The sequence below is a fragment of the Salvelinus alpinus genome, chromosome 22 (assembly GCF_045679555.1).
Source record: "Salvelinus alpinus chromosome 22, SLU_Salpinus.1, whole genome shotgun sequence".
NCBI classification, from domain to species: domain Eukaryota; kingdom Metazoa; phylum Chordata; class Actinopteri; order Salmoniformes; family Salmonidae; genus Salvelinus; species Salvelinus alpinus.
In genome coordinates, this window is record NC_092107.1 from 26,462,797 (window position 1) to 26,478,442 (window position 15,646).

General features: G+C 43.1%; 1 protein-coding gene across 16 annotated transcripts in view; it reads right to left on the minus strand.

Moving 5' to 3' along the window:
- Positions 1–15,646, minus strand: part of LOC139549326 (DISP complex protein LRCH3-like) — a 74,537-nt gene that overhangs the window by 36,971 nt on the left and 21,920 nt on the right. For all 16 annotated transcript variants that reach the window (XR_011669867.1, XR_011669866.1, XM_071359695.1 and 13 more), the window contains exons 3-8: positions 15,071–15,197; positions 14,729–14,834; positions 13,493–13,629; positions 13,188–13,297; positions 7,513–7,606; positions 2,095–2,215 (exon numbers count right to left, since the gene is read on the minus strand). Coding sequence is in view for 14 of the 16 variants with exons in the window: in XM_071359695.1 (XP_071215796.1) it covers positions 2,095–2,215; positions 7,513–7,606; positions 13,188–13,297; positions 13,493–13,629; positions 14,729–14,834; positions 15,071–15,197 (695 nt within the window). In the remaining 2 variants the exon portion in view is untranslated. The remainder of the gene's footprint in view (positions 1–2,094; positions 2,216–7,512; positions 7,607–13,187; positions 13,298–13,492; positions 13,630–14,728; positions 14,835–15,070; positions 15,198–15,646) is intronic.

Here is a 15,646-nt window from a genome sequence, read left to right on the forward strand (position 1 = left end):
AGGACCTTGAAATGCTTCTTACGATGCCACTCCTTCAATGCCCTTGCTGATGGAAGGAGGTTTTCACTCAAAATCTCACGATACATGGCCCCATTCATTCTGTCCTTTACACGGATCAGTCGTCCTGGTCCCTTTGCAGGAAAACAGCCCCAAAGCATGATGTTTCCACCCCCATGCTTCACAGTAGGTATGGTGTTCTTTGGATGCAACTCAGCATTCTTTGTCCTCCAAACACGACGAGTTGAGTTTTTACCAAAAAGTTATATTTTGGTTTCATCTGACCATATGACATTCTCCCAATCTTCTTCTGGATCATCCAAATGCTCTCTAGCAAACTTCAGACGTGCCTGGACATGTACTGGCTTAAGCAGGGGGACACGTCTGGCACTGCAGGATTTGAGTCCCTGGCGGCGTAGTGTGTTACTGATGGTAGGCTTTATTACTTTGGTCCCAGCTCTCTGCAGGTCATTCACTAGGCCCCCCCGTGTGGTTCTGGGATTTTTGCTCACCGTTCTTGTGATCATTTTGACCCCACGGGGTGAGATCTTGCGTGGAGCCCCAGATCGAGGGAGATTATCAGTGGTCTTGTATGTCTTCCATTTCCTAATAATTGCTCCCACAGTTGATTTCTTCAAACCAAGCTGCTTACCTATTGCAGATTCAGTCTTCCCAGCCTGGTGCAGGTCTACAATTTTGTTTCTGGTGTCCTTTGACAGCTCTTTGGTCTTGGCCATAGTGGAGTTTGGAGTGTGACTGTTTGAGGTTGTGGACAGGTGTCTTTTATACTGATAACAAGTTCAAACAGGTGCCATTAATACAGGTAACGAGTGGAGGACAGAGGAGCCTCTTAAAGAAGAAGTTACAGGTCTGTGAGAGACAGAAATCTTGCTTGTTTGTAGGTGACCAAATACTTATTTTCCACCATAATTTGCAAATAAATTCATTAAAAATCCTACAATGTGATTTTCTGGATTTGTTTTCCTCATTTTGTCTGTCATAGTTGAAGTGTACCTATGATGAAAATTACAGGCCTCTCATCTTTTTAAGTGGGAGAACTTGCACAATTGGTGGCTGACTAAATACTTTTTTGCCCCACTGTACCTTTGCGCAAACTCACAGTTTCATCAGCTGTCCGAGTGTCTGGTCTCAGACGATCTCGCAGGTTAAGAAGCCGGATGTGGAGGTCCTGGGCTGGTGTGGTTACACGTGGTCTGTGGTTGTGAGGCCGGTGGGACGTACTGCCAAATTCTTTAAAACGACGTTGGTGGTGGCTTATGGTGGAGAAATGATCTTGCAATAGCTCTGGTGGACATTCCTGCAGTCAGCATGCCAATTTAACACTCCCTCAACACTGGACATCTGTGGCATCTAAATCTACACATTTTAGTGTGGCCCTTTATTGTCCCCAGCACATGCTGCACCTGTGTAACAATCATGCTGTTTAATCAGCTTCTTGATATGCCAGACCTGTCAGGTGGATTGATTATCTTGGCAAAGGAGAAATGCTCACGAACAGGGAAGTAAATACATTTGTGCACAAAATTGGAGAAATAAGCTTTTTTTGCGTAAGGAAAATTTCTGGGATTTTATTTCAGCTCATGGAACTTGGGACCAACACTTTGCATGTTGCATTTATATTTTTATTCAGTGTATATTTCCACAGATGTAGAACCTAATCCAGAACCATTTGTGCTAACATTCCACTCCTTTTTCCCCCCTCCGAAACCTTTATTTAACTATGCAAGTCAGTTAAGAACAAATTCCTATTTACAATGATAGCCTAGGAACACTGGGTTAACTGCCTTGTTCAGGGGCAGAACGACAGATTTTTACCTTGTCAGCTCAAGGCTTCGATCTTGTAACCTTTCGGTTACTAGTCCAACGCTCTAACCACTAGGCTACCTGCCGCCTTTTACGCCGTGTCATATGCCAAACACTCTGCCATGACAAGGAGTCATGAGTGAAATGTCTCAGGGAGTGAAATGCTACCACAAACAGACTGGTACCCAGGCTAGAATACAATTGAATAAAACTGTAAATACAGTACATGACACTACAGTTCACACACACAAACAGACATGCGTTGATTCTCACATGTGCCGTTGGTCACAGGATGGGAGCCAGTTGTCCTGTGCTCCTCCCTTTCCCTCCGCTGTCTCTGTTCTTTGGTGATCTCTGCCACACGCAGTGGCAGGTCCGACAACTCATCCGTGGGCTGTAGGTACACAGGGGATGAAAGAGAAAATAGTTGGAGAAAGAAACACATGGAAAGATTAGCTTCTACATAAGTGTGAGTGAAATATGGCACTATCTTGCAATCATAGAACCTGTGCGATTGCCCTTTATTTACATTAGGGAGGACCCCGACTAACAAAAATCGTGGTCGACCGAAAGTCATCTGTTCTTTCGACCAATCGATTGGTCAACATTTTTAAACATGTATTTTTTCATACATAAACACACCCTATGTGTTTTAATAAAACAAACTATACAGTGGTTCTTCCTTTAAAAAGTTGTGTCACACTGCAGCACAGCTTGCGGTATGGTAGAGCATGTTACAGTGCATGACGTCATAGTATTTTACCGTCAGCCATTGTTGCCGTTAATACCGTTAATGCTCATTGAAACCACCAGAGGGCATCTTTGAGGGAGTCTTTATGAAGCTTGCTTACGTTCCTAGATAATCCTACAGAGGTCCATGCAGGCCAGACGTTTTGATTGCTATACCCTATCTGAAAAAGCATAACAAGTTAATTCATTTTGTTGACATGAAGCAACCATAGCTTCAGCTACTATGGCACAGAGAAATACATCTTAAAACATGCCATTCTGTTCTTTTTGAAACAAATTGTCTTAGTATCATGTACATTTTTATGACCTTCCGAAACAAAATATGAATGGATTTCTTTGTGATTGTGTATATTAAACTGATTTATTAGACTGGCGGCTATCCCAACTATTCTACCTCATACCGCACAGCAGACCTTCTTGGAGCTTTGAGGATGAAATGCTCAATAAGTTTTTGTCTTTTAATGATATTTCTCTTAATGTAGGCCTACTGCTAGAGTGTAAAACACAGATATTTGGGTAAATTCAGGGCCAGGTGGGTTCAAGATTTTTATTGAAATGACATGGAGCTGTTTTTATTTTAAGAGACCTGTTTTTATTTTACTAGGCAAGTCAGTTAAGAACAAATTCTTATTAACAATGACGGACTAGGAACAGTGGCTTAACTGCCTTGTTCAGGGGCAGAACGACAGATTTTTACCTTGTCAGCTCAGGGATTCGATCTTGTAACCTTTCGGTTACTAGTCCAACGCTCTAACCACTAGGCTACCTGATGCCCCAGGTAGGCTAGTTTACTGTAGCTGTCTTAACATAACATACACAAATGCATGAATGTAAGTTATCACCCCAGACCGCACACATACATTTCGCCAACGTCTGGCCCATGTATACATGATACATCGGTCTGATGTAGTATGGAGAGCGTTTGCACATTGGCAAGATGTCGCCAAGACGTCGGCATTAGATCTCATTTGCCCTTCAGTGGCTGTTTGGATGATGCATGTCAAAGCTGCTAAATTATACTGGCAATATTAAAAAAACAATATGATTCACATTTGAGTCATTTCACTCACTTAGTGAGCGAATACATTTTTGTACTTTTTCCCCCCCCTTGGGAATCGAACCCACAACCATGGCGTTGCAAGTGCCATGGTCTACCAACTGAACTACATCGGAATATCCTAAACTATTAGTGATTTTGTTTGTGGGTAAAATGAAGAGGGAAGATTCAACGTCAAGTTGATTAAGCTATTGCTATACCATCAAGTTCTTAAAGGAACTCCAGCAGAGAAAAGGGTGTGCAAAACTGTCAAGGCAAAGGGTGGAAGAATATCAAATTTAAAATACATTTTGATTTGCTGAACACTGTTTTGGTTACTACATGATTCCATATGTGTTATTACAAAGTTTTGATATCTTCACTGTTATTCTACAATGTAGAAAAAAAGTAAAAATCGAGAAAAACCCTAGAATGAGTAAGTGTGTCCTAACTTTTGACTGGTACTGTATACAGGATATACACAGAGTGCCTTGGGAAAGTATTCAGACCCATTTACTTTTTACACATTTTGCTACATTACAACCTTATTCTAAAACGGATTAAATGAAAAAATGTCCTCAGCAATCTACACACAATACCCCATAATGATGAAGGGAAAACAGGTTTCTAGAAATGATTCTAAATTAATATCTAAGGGGCAAAACATTTACACACCCTAATTGTACTGTAACCAACAACCATTTCCCCTACGGCAGGAGTACAGTATATCTAAATGACTCTGCCAATAATTACATTTGGAAGATTAGAGGATTCTAAATGAATATCTAAAGGGGCATTTTCCATGAGATATTCTCAGATATACTCACAGATCCTAAAGGGCTATTATATCATTCTAAACCATTAATAATAATCGCTTTCGTTTTCATTTAACCAAGAGTGCGCGAGAAAAGACAATTCTTGAACACGGGGTGAGACATTCTCACTAATTTGTAAATAAAGCCAGTTTGATATTTAGAATGATTTATTTCTGTAGAAATCTAACTTGATTATTTAGCAGACATCACTTGCTTATATTCAGTCAGCACATATCTTAAGAATATCATGGAATATAATTGAAAATTTTTGTTTCTCCATACTTGTCTCTGAGCAGCGCTTAACGGTGCTGAAATAGACGTCCACAGAATATTTTGTTTTAAAAAAAACGACAGTGAGCGATTATATAATCTGAATAAAGGCCAAAACATTGCCCAGCTAATAGCCATAATGACGCTGTACAACGTGACCGTGTGTTTGAAAGAGTACTTTCCAGTAAGCAACAATTTGTTTGCATTCATGACAACTGTGTTCCAATATTTCTGTAATTCACTGGTATTTATTCCCAAAGTAATTCGTTATGGATCCATAACTAAAACATCCGCATTTTGAAAGACTATTTTTATCATTATTTTATTAACGAAAGCATAAAGATGCCATTATTAGTTACATTGTTTTAGTTTGAACGTGCAGACTGGCACTAAGAACAGAACAGCAGGAACGTTTCCCTAGTCAGCGCCATTATTAGTGCAATGTCCCTTCAATATTTTGGAGATGATTTCGTTTTCAAATAATGTAAAATGAGCGAGGCCATTCTTGAACATGGGGTGAGACATTGTTACTAATTTGTAAATAAAGCCAGATTGTTATTTAAAAATATTGATTTATGTTTTTAAACCAGAAACCCACAGTCATCTCATGGGTCTTCCAGTCAAGGCCAGCACAGTATTGAACCAGCATCTGTAGCAACACAGCTTGCCCTGCTATCCAGTGTCTTAGACCAATGCGCCACTCAGGCGCTGTACAACGTGACCGGTCGAGAGTGGCCTACAGTACCACAGTAAGAGCAAAATAATCCTAACAAAATAAAAGAATAATACTGAAGTCGTGCACAACTGTCAGCTTCTATTTCAGTTTATGTCACCCATTCATTGTCAGTTAGACACACAGTAGGACCCAAAAGCATAATCAGTGCTCTAACTCCCCCTTGTGCTGGTCTGGAGCAATGAAGTGGTGACGCAGGGTACCGTACTAAACCACTAATTATCTCTAAGTACCGCGGCGTAAGCTCGCAACTTTTAAAGGAGGAGCCACTAACTGCCTGTGTAAGCAACGTCAGCACAAGAACCGTAGGAAAAGCCAGCCTTTTCATGGTGGTTTGATCAATAGGACTGTACAGTTCCCAAATAGAAAAGGACTCCGGTGGTATTTGCAGAAATCCATTCAGGTTTATTTTGTGGCTTTTGGTGAATGCGTTCTAATGATCTAAAGCCGCACTATTGCAACTGCCTGTAAACACACAGTCCAGTTCAAAGTGAATGATGGCAGGCCCTACTGCCTGTAAACACACAGTCCAGTTCATAGTGAATGATGGCAGGCCCTACTGCCTGTAAACACACAGTCCAGTTCAAAGTGAATGATGGCAGGCCCTACTGCCTGTAAACACACAGTCCAGTTCAAAGTGAATGATGGCAGGCCCTACTGCCTGTAAACACACAGTCCAGTTCAAAGTGAATGATGGCAGGCCCTACTGCCTGTAAACACACAGTCCAGTTCAAAGTGAATGATGGCAGGTCTGTGGAAAATGGCTTGTTTGCATGAAGGCCTACTGTAGCTCTGATTGGCTATGGCGCACCAGTCTGCGTAGACTCCGAGATAAATGTTTTTATTTGGTTTTATCTACTGCAGTGTCTATAAATTGTCAAAATGCAGAGCTGCATTCCCACTCTATATTGCTATTTAGAATGTTCACAAATGCCTTAGAATACGTCATTCACAAACATTCTAAGAATTTATGAAAACGTTAATATCTAAGGGATCGCTAGTCAGGGGGAAAAAAATGAATAAAATGCATACAAAGTATCATTCTTCCTGGGAGTGTATATGAACAGATTTATTTTTTCATGTTGCTAAAATGCTATCAGTTACACTTTAAGGACAACCCTGTTACGTGAACTGAATTCTCATTTTAATATGGTGAAACTACTCAATTTAAAATATTTTTTTCTCAAGAAACATCGAACATATAATATTCAAATCATAGTGTAAAAGCAGGTGAGCTGGTTCTACTCTTTGACAATTGTATGTTAGTTTTTTTGTGATAGAAAACTGAGCGCGTCAAGCATTACATATCAACCCTGTTACCCATAGAACGATAGGAAGGAAACGTTAACAATTTACATTTTTATGTGAAGCTTGCATTTAAATTGTCCCTCCCTGTTGCAGACAATAAGCTTCCATTTCCCCTCTCACAAGGGGATTTATGGATGATTTAAGATGAAAAAAGGAATCATGTTAAGTTCAACCCTGTTACTTTAATGGAACTTAATACTGTACTTTTATTTAAGTATGTGAAATGATATACAGTACCAGTCAAACATCTGGACACACCCACTCATTCCAGGGTTTTTATTTTCTTTATTTTAACTATTTTTTACATTGTAAAATAATAGTGAAGATATCAAACCAATGAAATAACACATATGGAATCATGTAGTTAAGGAAAAGAAGCCAAGTGCTCAGCATATGTGGGAACTCCTTCAAGACTGTTGGAAAAGCATTCCCCATGAAGCTGGTTGAGAGAATGCCAAGAGTGTGCCAAGCTGTCATCAAAGCAAAGGGTGGCTACTTTGAAGAATCTCAAATATAAAAATGTAGAAAAAATTAAAAAAAACTTGAATATGTAGGTGTGTCCAAAATGTTGACTGGTACTGTATTTACATTTTTTTTTTACTAAGTTCCACTACCCAAAATATACTCTTTCGTGAAATGACTCAAAAATTACTAGAAAGACCCAGAGTTATTTGTAATCTTACCTCAGTGCCTGACAATCGTGTGTGTGTGTGTGTGTGTGTGTGTGTGTGTGTGTGTGTGTGTGTGTGTGTGTGTGTGTGTGTGTGTGTGTGTCTCACCTCGTTGCCTGACCATCTCTTGTCTCCACTGTCCACGCTGTTGAAGCCAGAGTCCAGCGCTCCGTACGGTCGGCCAGGGTACAGCTCCTCCACACTAAGAGTACAGAAGATAAGACCAACTTTAAGACCAAAACCTGGGTCAAAACACAATGTCAAATGAGTTCAAACACTTGAGCTGTGCTTGGTTTCTTTATTTAAGCCCTGCATAAAACACATCACTAAACAATTATACTATACATATCTACAGTATACACATCAATTACACAATACGAAAACAAAACACCAAAACACGGATATGAAACAAAGCAATTTAGTGAGTTGAAGTACAACGGAATAGTGTCACAAGTGTAAACGCCAAGCTAAATGAAGGAAGAACTTGAACCAGGTACGGTGTGTGTCTAGGCGGAGTGGATATGTCTGTCTGTAATAGTATGGGGACAGGACCTGCATCTATATGTGAGGAAGGGTGTGTGTCTAGGAGGAGTGGATATGTCTGTCTGTAATAGTATGGGGACAGGACCTGCATCTATATGTGAGGAAGGGTGTGTGTCTAGGAGGAGTGGATATGTCTGTCTGTAATAGTATGGGGACAGGACCTGCATCTATATGTGAGGAAGGGTGTGTGTCTAGGAGGAGTGGATATGTCTGTCTGTAATACACTGCTCAAAAAAATTAAGGGAACACTTAAACAACACAATGTAACTCCAAGTCAATCACACTTCTGTGAAATCAAACTGTCCACTTAGGAAGCAACACTGATTGACAATAAATTTCACATGCTGTTGTGCAAATGGAATAGACAACAGGTGGAAATTATAGGCAATTAGCAAGACACCCCCAATAAAGGAGTGGTTCTGCAGGTGGTGACCACAGACCACTTCTCAGTTCCTATGCTTTCTGGCTGATGTTTTGGTCACTTTTGAATGCTGGCAGTGCTTTCACTCTAGTGGTAGCATGAGACGGAGTCTACAACCCACACAAGTGGCTCAGGTAGTGCAGCTCATCCAGGATGGCACATCAATGCAAGCTGTGGCAAGAAGGTTTGCTGTGTCTGTCAGCGTAGTGTCCAGAGCATGGAGGCGCTACCAGGAGACAGGCCAGTACATCAGGAGACGTGGAGGAGGCCGTAGGAGGGCAACCCAGCAGCAGGACCGCTACCTCCGCCTTTGAGCAGGAGGAGCACTGCCAGAGCCCTGCAAAATGACCTCCAGCAGGCCACAAATGTGCATGTGTCTGCTCAAACGGTCAGAAACAGACTCCATGAGGGTGGTATGAGGGCCCAACGTCCACAGGTGGGGGTTGTGCTTACAGCCCAACACCGTGCAGGACGTTTGGCATTTGCCAGAGAACACCAAGATTGGCAAATTCGCCACTGGCGCCCTGTGCTCTTCACAGATGAAAGCAGGTTCACACTGAGCACGTGACAGACGTGACAGAGTCTGGAGACGCTGTGGAGAACGTTCTGCTGCCTGCAACATCCTCCAGTATGACCGGTTTGGCGGTGGGTCAGTCATGGTGTGGGGTGGCATTTCTTTGGGGGGCCTCCATGTGCTCGCCAGAGGTAGCCTGACTGCCATTAGGTACCGATATGAGATTCTCAGACCCCTTGTGAGACCATATGCTGGTGCGGTTGGCCCTGGGTTCCTCCTAATGCAAGACAATGCTAGACCTCATGTGGCTGGAGTGTGTCAGCAGTTCCTGCAAGAGGAAGGCATTGATGCTATGGACTGGTCCGCCCCTTCCCCAGACCTGAATCCAATTGAGCACATCTGGGACATCATGTCTCGCTCCATCCACCAACGCCACGTTGCACCACAGACTGTCCAGGAGTTGGCGGATGCTTTAGTCCAGGTCTGGGAGGAGATCCCTCAGGAAACCATCCGCCACCTCATCAGGAGCATGCCCAGGTGTTGTAGGGAGGTCATACAGGCACGTGGAGGCCACACACACTACTGAGCCTCATTTTGACTTGTTTTAAGGACATTACATCAAAGTTGGATCAGCCTGTAGTGTGGTTTTCCACTTTAATTTTGAGTGTGACTCCAAATCCAGACCTCCATGGGTTGATAAATTTGATTTCCATTGATCATTTTTGTGTGATTTTGTTGTCGGCACATTCAACAATGTAAAGAAAAAAGTATTCAATAAGAATATTTCATTCATTCAGATCTAGGATGTGTTATTTTACTGTTCCCTTTATTTTTTTGAGCAGTGTAGTATGGGGACAGGACCTGCATCTACAGTGGGGAGAACAAGTATTTGATACACTGCCGATTTTGCAGGTTTTCCTACTTACAAAGCATGTAGAGGTCTGTCATTTTTATCATAGGTACACTTCAACTGTGAGAGACGGAATCTAAAACAAAAATCCAGAAAATCACATTGTATGATTTTTAAGTAATTAATTTGCATTTTATTGCATGACATAAGTATTTGATCACCTACCAACCAGTAAGAATTCCGGCTCTCACAGACCTGTTAGTTTTTCTTTAAGAAGCCCTCCTGTTCTCCACTCATTACCTGTATTAACTGCACCTGTTTGAACTCGTTACCTGTATAAAAGACACCTGTCCACACACTCAATCAAACAGACTCCAACCTCTCCACAATGGCCAAGACCAGAGAGCTGTGTAAGGACATCAGGGATAAATTGTAGACCTGTACAAGGCTGGGATGGGCTACAGGACAATAGCCAAGCAGCTTGGTGAGAAGGCAACAACTGTTGGCACAATTATTAGAAAATGGAAGAAGTTCAAGATGACGGTCAATCACCCTCGGTCTGGGGCTCCATGCAAGATCTCACCTCGTGGGGCATCAATGATCATGAGGAATGTGAGGGATCAGCCCAGAACTACACGGCAGGACCTGGTCAATGACCTGAAGAGAGCTGGGACCACAGTCTCAAAGAAAACCATTAGTAACACACTACGCCGTCATGGATTAAAATCCTGCAGCGCACGCAAGGTCCCCCTGCTCAAGCCAGCGCATGTCCAGGCCCGTCTGAAGTTTGCCAATGACCATCTGGATGATCCAGAGGAGGAATGGGAGAAGGTCATGTGGTCTGATGAGACAAAAATAGAGCTTTTTGCTCTAAACTCCACTCGCCGTGTTTGGAGGAATAGAAGGATGAGTACAACCCCAAGAACACCATCCCAACCGTGAAGCATGGAGGTGGAAACATCATTCTTTGGGGATGCTTTTCTGCAAAGGGGACAGGACGACTGCACCGTATTGAGGGGAGGATGGATGGGGCCATGTATCGCGAGATCTTGACCAACAACCTCCTTCCCTCAGTAAGAGCATTGAAGATGGGTCGTGGCTGGGTCTTCCAGCATGACAACGACCCGAAACACACAGCCAGGGCAACTAAGGAGTGGCTCCGTAAGAAGCATCTCAAGGTCCTGGAGTGGCCTAGCCAGTCTCCAGACCTGAACCCAATAGAAAATCTTTGGAGGGAGCCGAAAGTCCGTATTGCCCAGCGACAGCCCCGAAACCTGAAGGATCTGGAGAAGGTCTGTATGGAGGAGTGGGCCAAAATCCCTGCTGCAGTGTGTGCAAACCTGGTCAAGAACTACAGGAAACGTATGATCTCTGTAATTGCAAACTAAGGTTTCTGTACCAAATATTCAGTTCTGCTTTTCTGATGTATCAAATACTTATGTCATGCAATAAAATGCAAATTAATTACTTAAAAATCATACAATGTGATTTTCAGGATTTTTGTTTTAGATTCCTTCTCTCACAGTTGAAGTGTACCTATGATAAAAATTACAGACCTCTACATGCTTTGTAAGTAGGAAAACCTGCAAAATTGTCAGTGTATCAAATACTTGTTCTCCCCACTGTATATGTGAGGAAGGGTGTGTGTCTAGGAGGAGTGGATATGTCTGTCTGTAATAGTATGGGGACAGGACCTGCATCTATATGTGAGGAAGGGTGTGTGTCTAGGAGGAGTGGATATGTCTGTCTGTAATAGTATGGGGACAGGACCTGCATCTATATGTGAGGAAGGGTGTGTCTAGGAGGAGTGGATATGTCTGTCTGTAATAGTATGGGGACAGGACCTGCATCTATATGTGAGGAAGGGTGTGTGTCTAGGAGGAGTGGATATGTCTGTCTGTAATAGTATGGAAACAGGACCTGCATCTATATGTGAGGAAGGGTGTGTCTAGGAGGAGTGGATATGTCTGTCTGTAATAGTATGGGGACAGGACCTGCATCTATATGTGAGGAAGGGTGTGTGTCTAGGAGGAGTGGTTATGTCTGTAATAGTATGGGGACAGGACCTGCATCTATATGTGAGGAAGGGTGTCTAGGAGGAGTGGTTATGTCTGTCTGTAATAGTATGGGGACAGGACCTGCATCTATATGTGAGGAAGGGTGTGTGTCTAGGAGGAGTGGATATGTCTGTCTGTAATAGTATGGGGACAGGACCTGCATCTATATGTGAGGAAGGGTGTGTGTCTAGGAGGAGTGGATATGTCTGTCTGTAATAGTATGGAAACAGGACCTGCATCTATATGTGAGGAAGGGTGTGTGTCTAGGAGGAGTGGATATGTCTGTCTGTAATAGTATGGAAACAGGACCTGCATCTATATGTGAGGAAGGGTGTGTGTCTAGGAGGAGTGGATATGTCTGTCTGTAATAGTATGGGGACAGGACCTGCATCTATATGTGAGGAAGGGTGTGTGTCTAGGAGGAGTGGATATGTCTGTCTGTAATAGTATGGGGACAGGACCTGCATCTATATGTGAGGAAGGGTGTGTGTCTAGGAGGAGTGGATATGTCTGTCTGTAATAGTATGGGTACAGGGCCTGCATCTATATGTGAGGAAGGGTGTGTCTAGGAGGAGTGGATATGTCTGTCTGTAATAGTATGGGGACAGGGCCTGCATCTATATGTGAGGAAGGGTGTGTGTATGCGTGGGAATAGTATGTTTACTGTATTATGTGACTGTGAGGAGGAAAGGTACGTAAAACTGTATGAGAGTAGCAATGCAGGTCTGGATTAATTAAAAACGTCTGAGTTGCGCGGTAGGCCTACCTGTAGAAAACCGTAGTAAAACGCTTTGCAACAGAAAATGATTTGCAAGGAAATTGAGAGTTTCTTATTGGACAAATTCAGGTTGGGCCATCCCTGTTTTGACCTGTTTGCTTCTGTTTGGTTTCTAGTAAATACACCACTGGGATTCAATGAGGATGTTTTGTACATCTGGGTGTGAGCAAGGTTGGTATGGTACATCCCATTCTCAACTCAATGGATGAACTCCCTTTTTCAGCTGCGCTCCCTTCGTAAACTCCACCCAACCTTTCCCTCTTTCTACCTTTTGTTTTTACCACTCCCTCACTTCCTCTATATCTCAATTTTTTCATCTCTCCTCCCCAAACTCTGGACAGTGACCAGTAGAGTACCTTTGAACATTTACAGAGGGCTCAGAGAGCAAGAGAGATTGTAGAACAGAACAGATCGATATCATATATATATTATTATAGATATAATATTATTATAGATACAAGCAGAGATGTCGACAGAGAAAGACAGGAGCAGGGAGATGCAGAGGAAAGAGTGACCCCTATTTCTGCCTCCCTCCAGCTGCTCCTCTGCACACAGCTGCTTCCAGGGCTGGCCTCCGCATTATCAATGGCAGTGGAAGCGTGTGTATGCGTGTGTCTCACCAGGATCCGAAGGCCAGGGGTCTCCTGTCGTAGTCTGGGAGATCAGGTGTAGTCTTGCTGGCCTCATTGTTCAGATACTTAAATATATGGATCATCCCCTTTATACAAATCTGGGAATGGCAGGGAAAGAAACCCATGATAAACAATAGAAGGAACAGTTTGACTAGGATATATTAACACATTTGTGTGGTGCAGGTCATAATTCCATAATCAGGCTGAGAGTTGAAGTGTTTACTAGTCACTGACTAGGAGCAAAAGGTGTATTCGTATCGTGGTGAATGAATGTATAGTTAAGTGTGTGTTACCTGTGCGGGTGGGTTCTGTAGTGGGTTGTTGTCCAGCACGATGCTCTGTAGGTGGCGCAGGTTGCGGTAACACACAGGGATGGACGTCACCTTGTTACAAGAAAAGTCCAGACGCACCAGTGGCAACGCAGCCAGCTCTGTATGGACATAGGACACAGCTCAACTATAACCCCTTATAGTCGATGTCATCGCCCCGCAAAAATCTAATTTGCAAAATAAAACATCTGTCTGGTTAAGCTAGATATGTTTTTTTGCACAGCCAACTTCTGTCTGTAGTGTCTGAACAGTTTGTGCTACACACTAATATGACCCCTCTAATGAAAGGTGTTTTTCTCTAGGATGCCCACAACTCGTCTGAAGGTAGCCCGGTACCAGTTTGTGCTACACACTAATATGACCCCTCTAATAAAAGGTGTTTTGCTCTAGGATGCCCACAACTCGTCTGAAGGTAGCCCAGTACCAGTTTGTGCTACACACTAATATGACCCCTCTAATGAAAGGTGTTTTGCTCTAGGATGCCCACAACTCGTCTGAAGGTAGCTCGGTACCAGTTTAAGAAAATGTATGGAAGCATACACTGAGCTTACCAAACATTAGGAACTCGACCCTAATATTGAGTTACACCCCCCCCCCCCCCGCCCTCAGAACAGGTTAAATTTGTCAGGGCATGGACTCTACAAGGTGTCAAAAGCGTTCCACAGGGATGCTGGCCCATGTTGACTCCAATGACTCCTACAGTTGTGTTAAGTTAGCTGGATGTCCTTAGGGTGCTGGACCATTCATGATACACACGGGAAACGGTTGAATGTGGAAAAACCCAGCAGAATTGCAGTTCTTGACACAAACCGGAGCCCCTGGCCCCTACTACCATCCCTGTTCAAAGGCACAAAAATATTTTGTCTTCCCAATTCACCCTCTGAATGGCACACATACACAATCCATGTCTCAATTGTCTCAACGCCTAAAAAAATTAAATAGAGTGTATTATTTTTTATTTAACTATGCAAGTCAGTTAAGAACAAATACTTATTTTCAATGATGGCCTAGGAACAGTGGGTTAACTGCCTTGTTCAGGGGCAGAACGACAGATTTTTTCCTTGTCAGCTCGGGGATTTGATCTTGTAACCTTTCGGTTACTAGTCCAACGCTCTAACCACAAGGCTACCTGCAGCCCGTGTGTGTGTGTGTGTGTGTGTGTGTGTGTGTGTGTGTGTGTGTGTGTGTGTGTGTGTTGACCTGGGGGCAAGCGGGCCAGGTGGTTGCGGCGGATGTTGAGGTCTCGCAGCGAGTCCAGTCGACCAACCTGAGGAGGCAGTGTCTGGATCTCATTACAACTCACGTCCTGGAGAGAGGGATGAGGGGAGAGAAGTAGAGGAAAAGGGTGGCCTGGTAAACGGTAATCAAACCACAACACAAAGTCTACCAATAAGGGGAAGAAAATGGGCAATTCAACATTGTGGTTTTGACACTGGAAAACATCCGACGGCCAGATACCCACAGCCAATTAAGCCGTGTGTGTGTGTGTGTGTGTGTGTGTGTGTGTGTGTGTGTGTGTGTGTGTGTGTGTACTGGCCTGACCAGTTCTGTGAGCTGTCGTAGTTGGCCGAGCTCTTCGGGAAGGGAGACCAGCTTGTTGTTACAAGCGATCAGGACCTTCAACGGCAGACTGCACACCGGACTGGGCAGGGTCGACAACTGGTTCCGACTGGAATCCGGATTAAAGAGAAAGAAAGAAAGACAGGAGAGAGAAAATTGAAGTGGTGCTTTTGACTAAAGCCTTGGTAAATTCATGTCTCCATTCAAATTCAAATAACTGTGATGGTGGATGTTTTTATGTGTCCTGGCAAGACGGTGAATGTTACTGAATATTATCAAAACAAAGGAAGTCACTCTGTTCAACAATGTTCTTGACATTCTATTGCCACTGTCTGGGAAACAGGTTACTGTTACAGACCAAAAAGTATTTTCTCAATCCTGTTTATCTGATATGCTGTGACTTTTCTCTATGCCCAAAAACAGATCGGCACTTTAATTTGATGAATGAACATGGGTGTCATCCCAAATGGCACCCTATTCCCTATTGAGTGGACTACTTTTGACCAGGGCCGATAGGGGTCAAATGTAGTGTATTATATAAGGAATAGGGTACCTTTG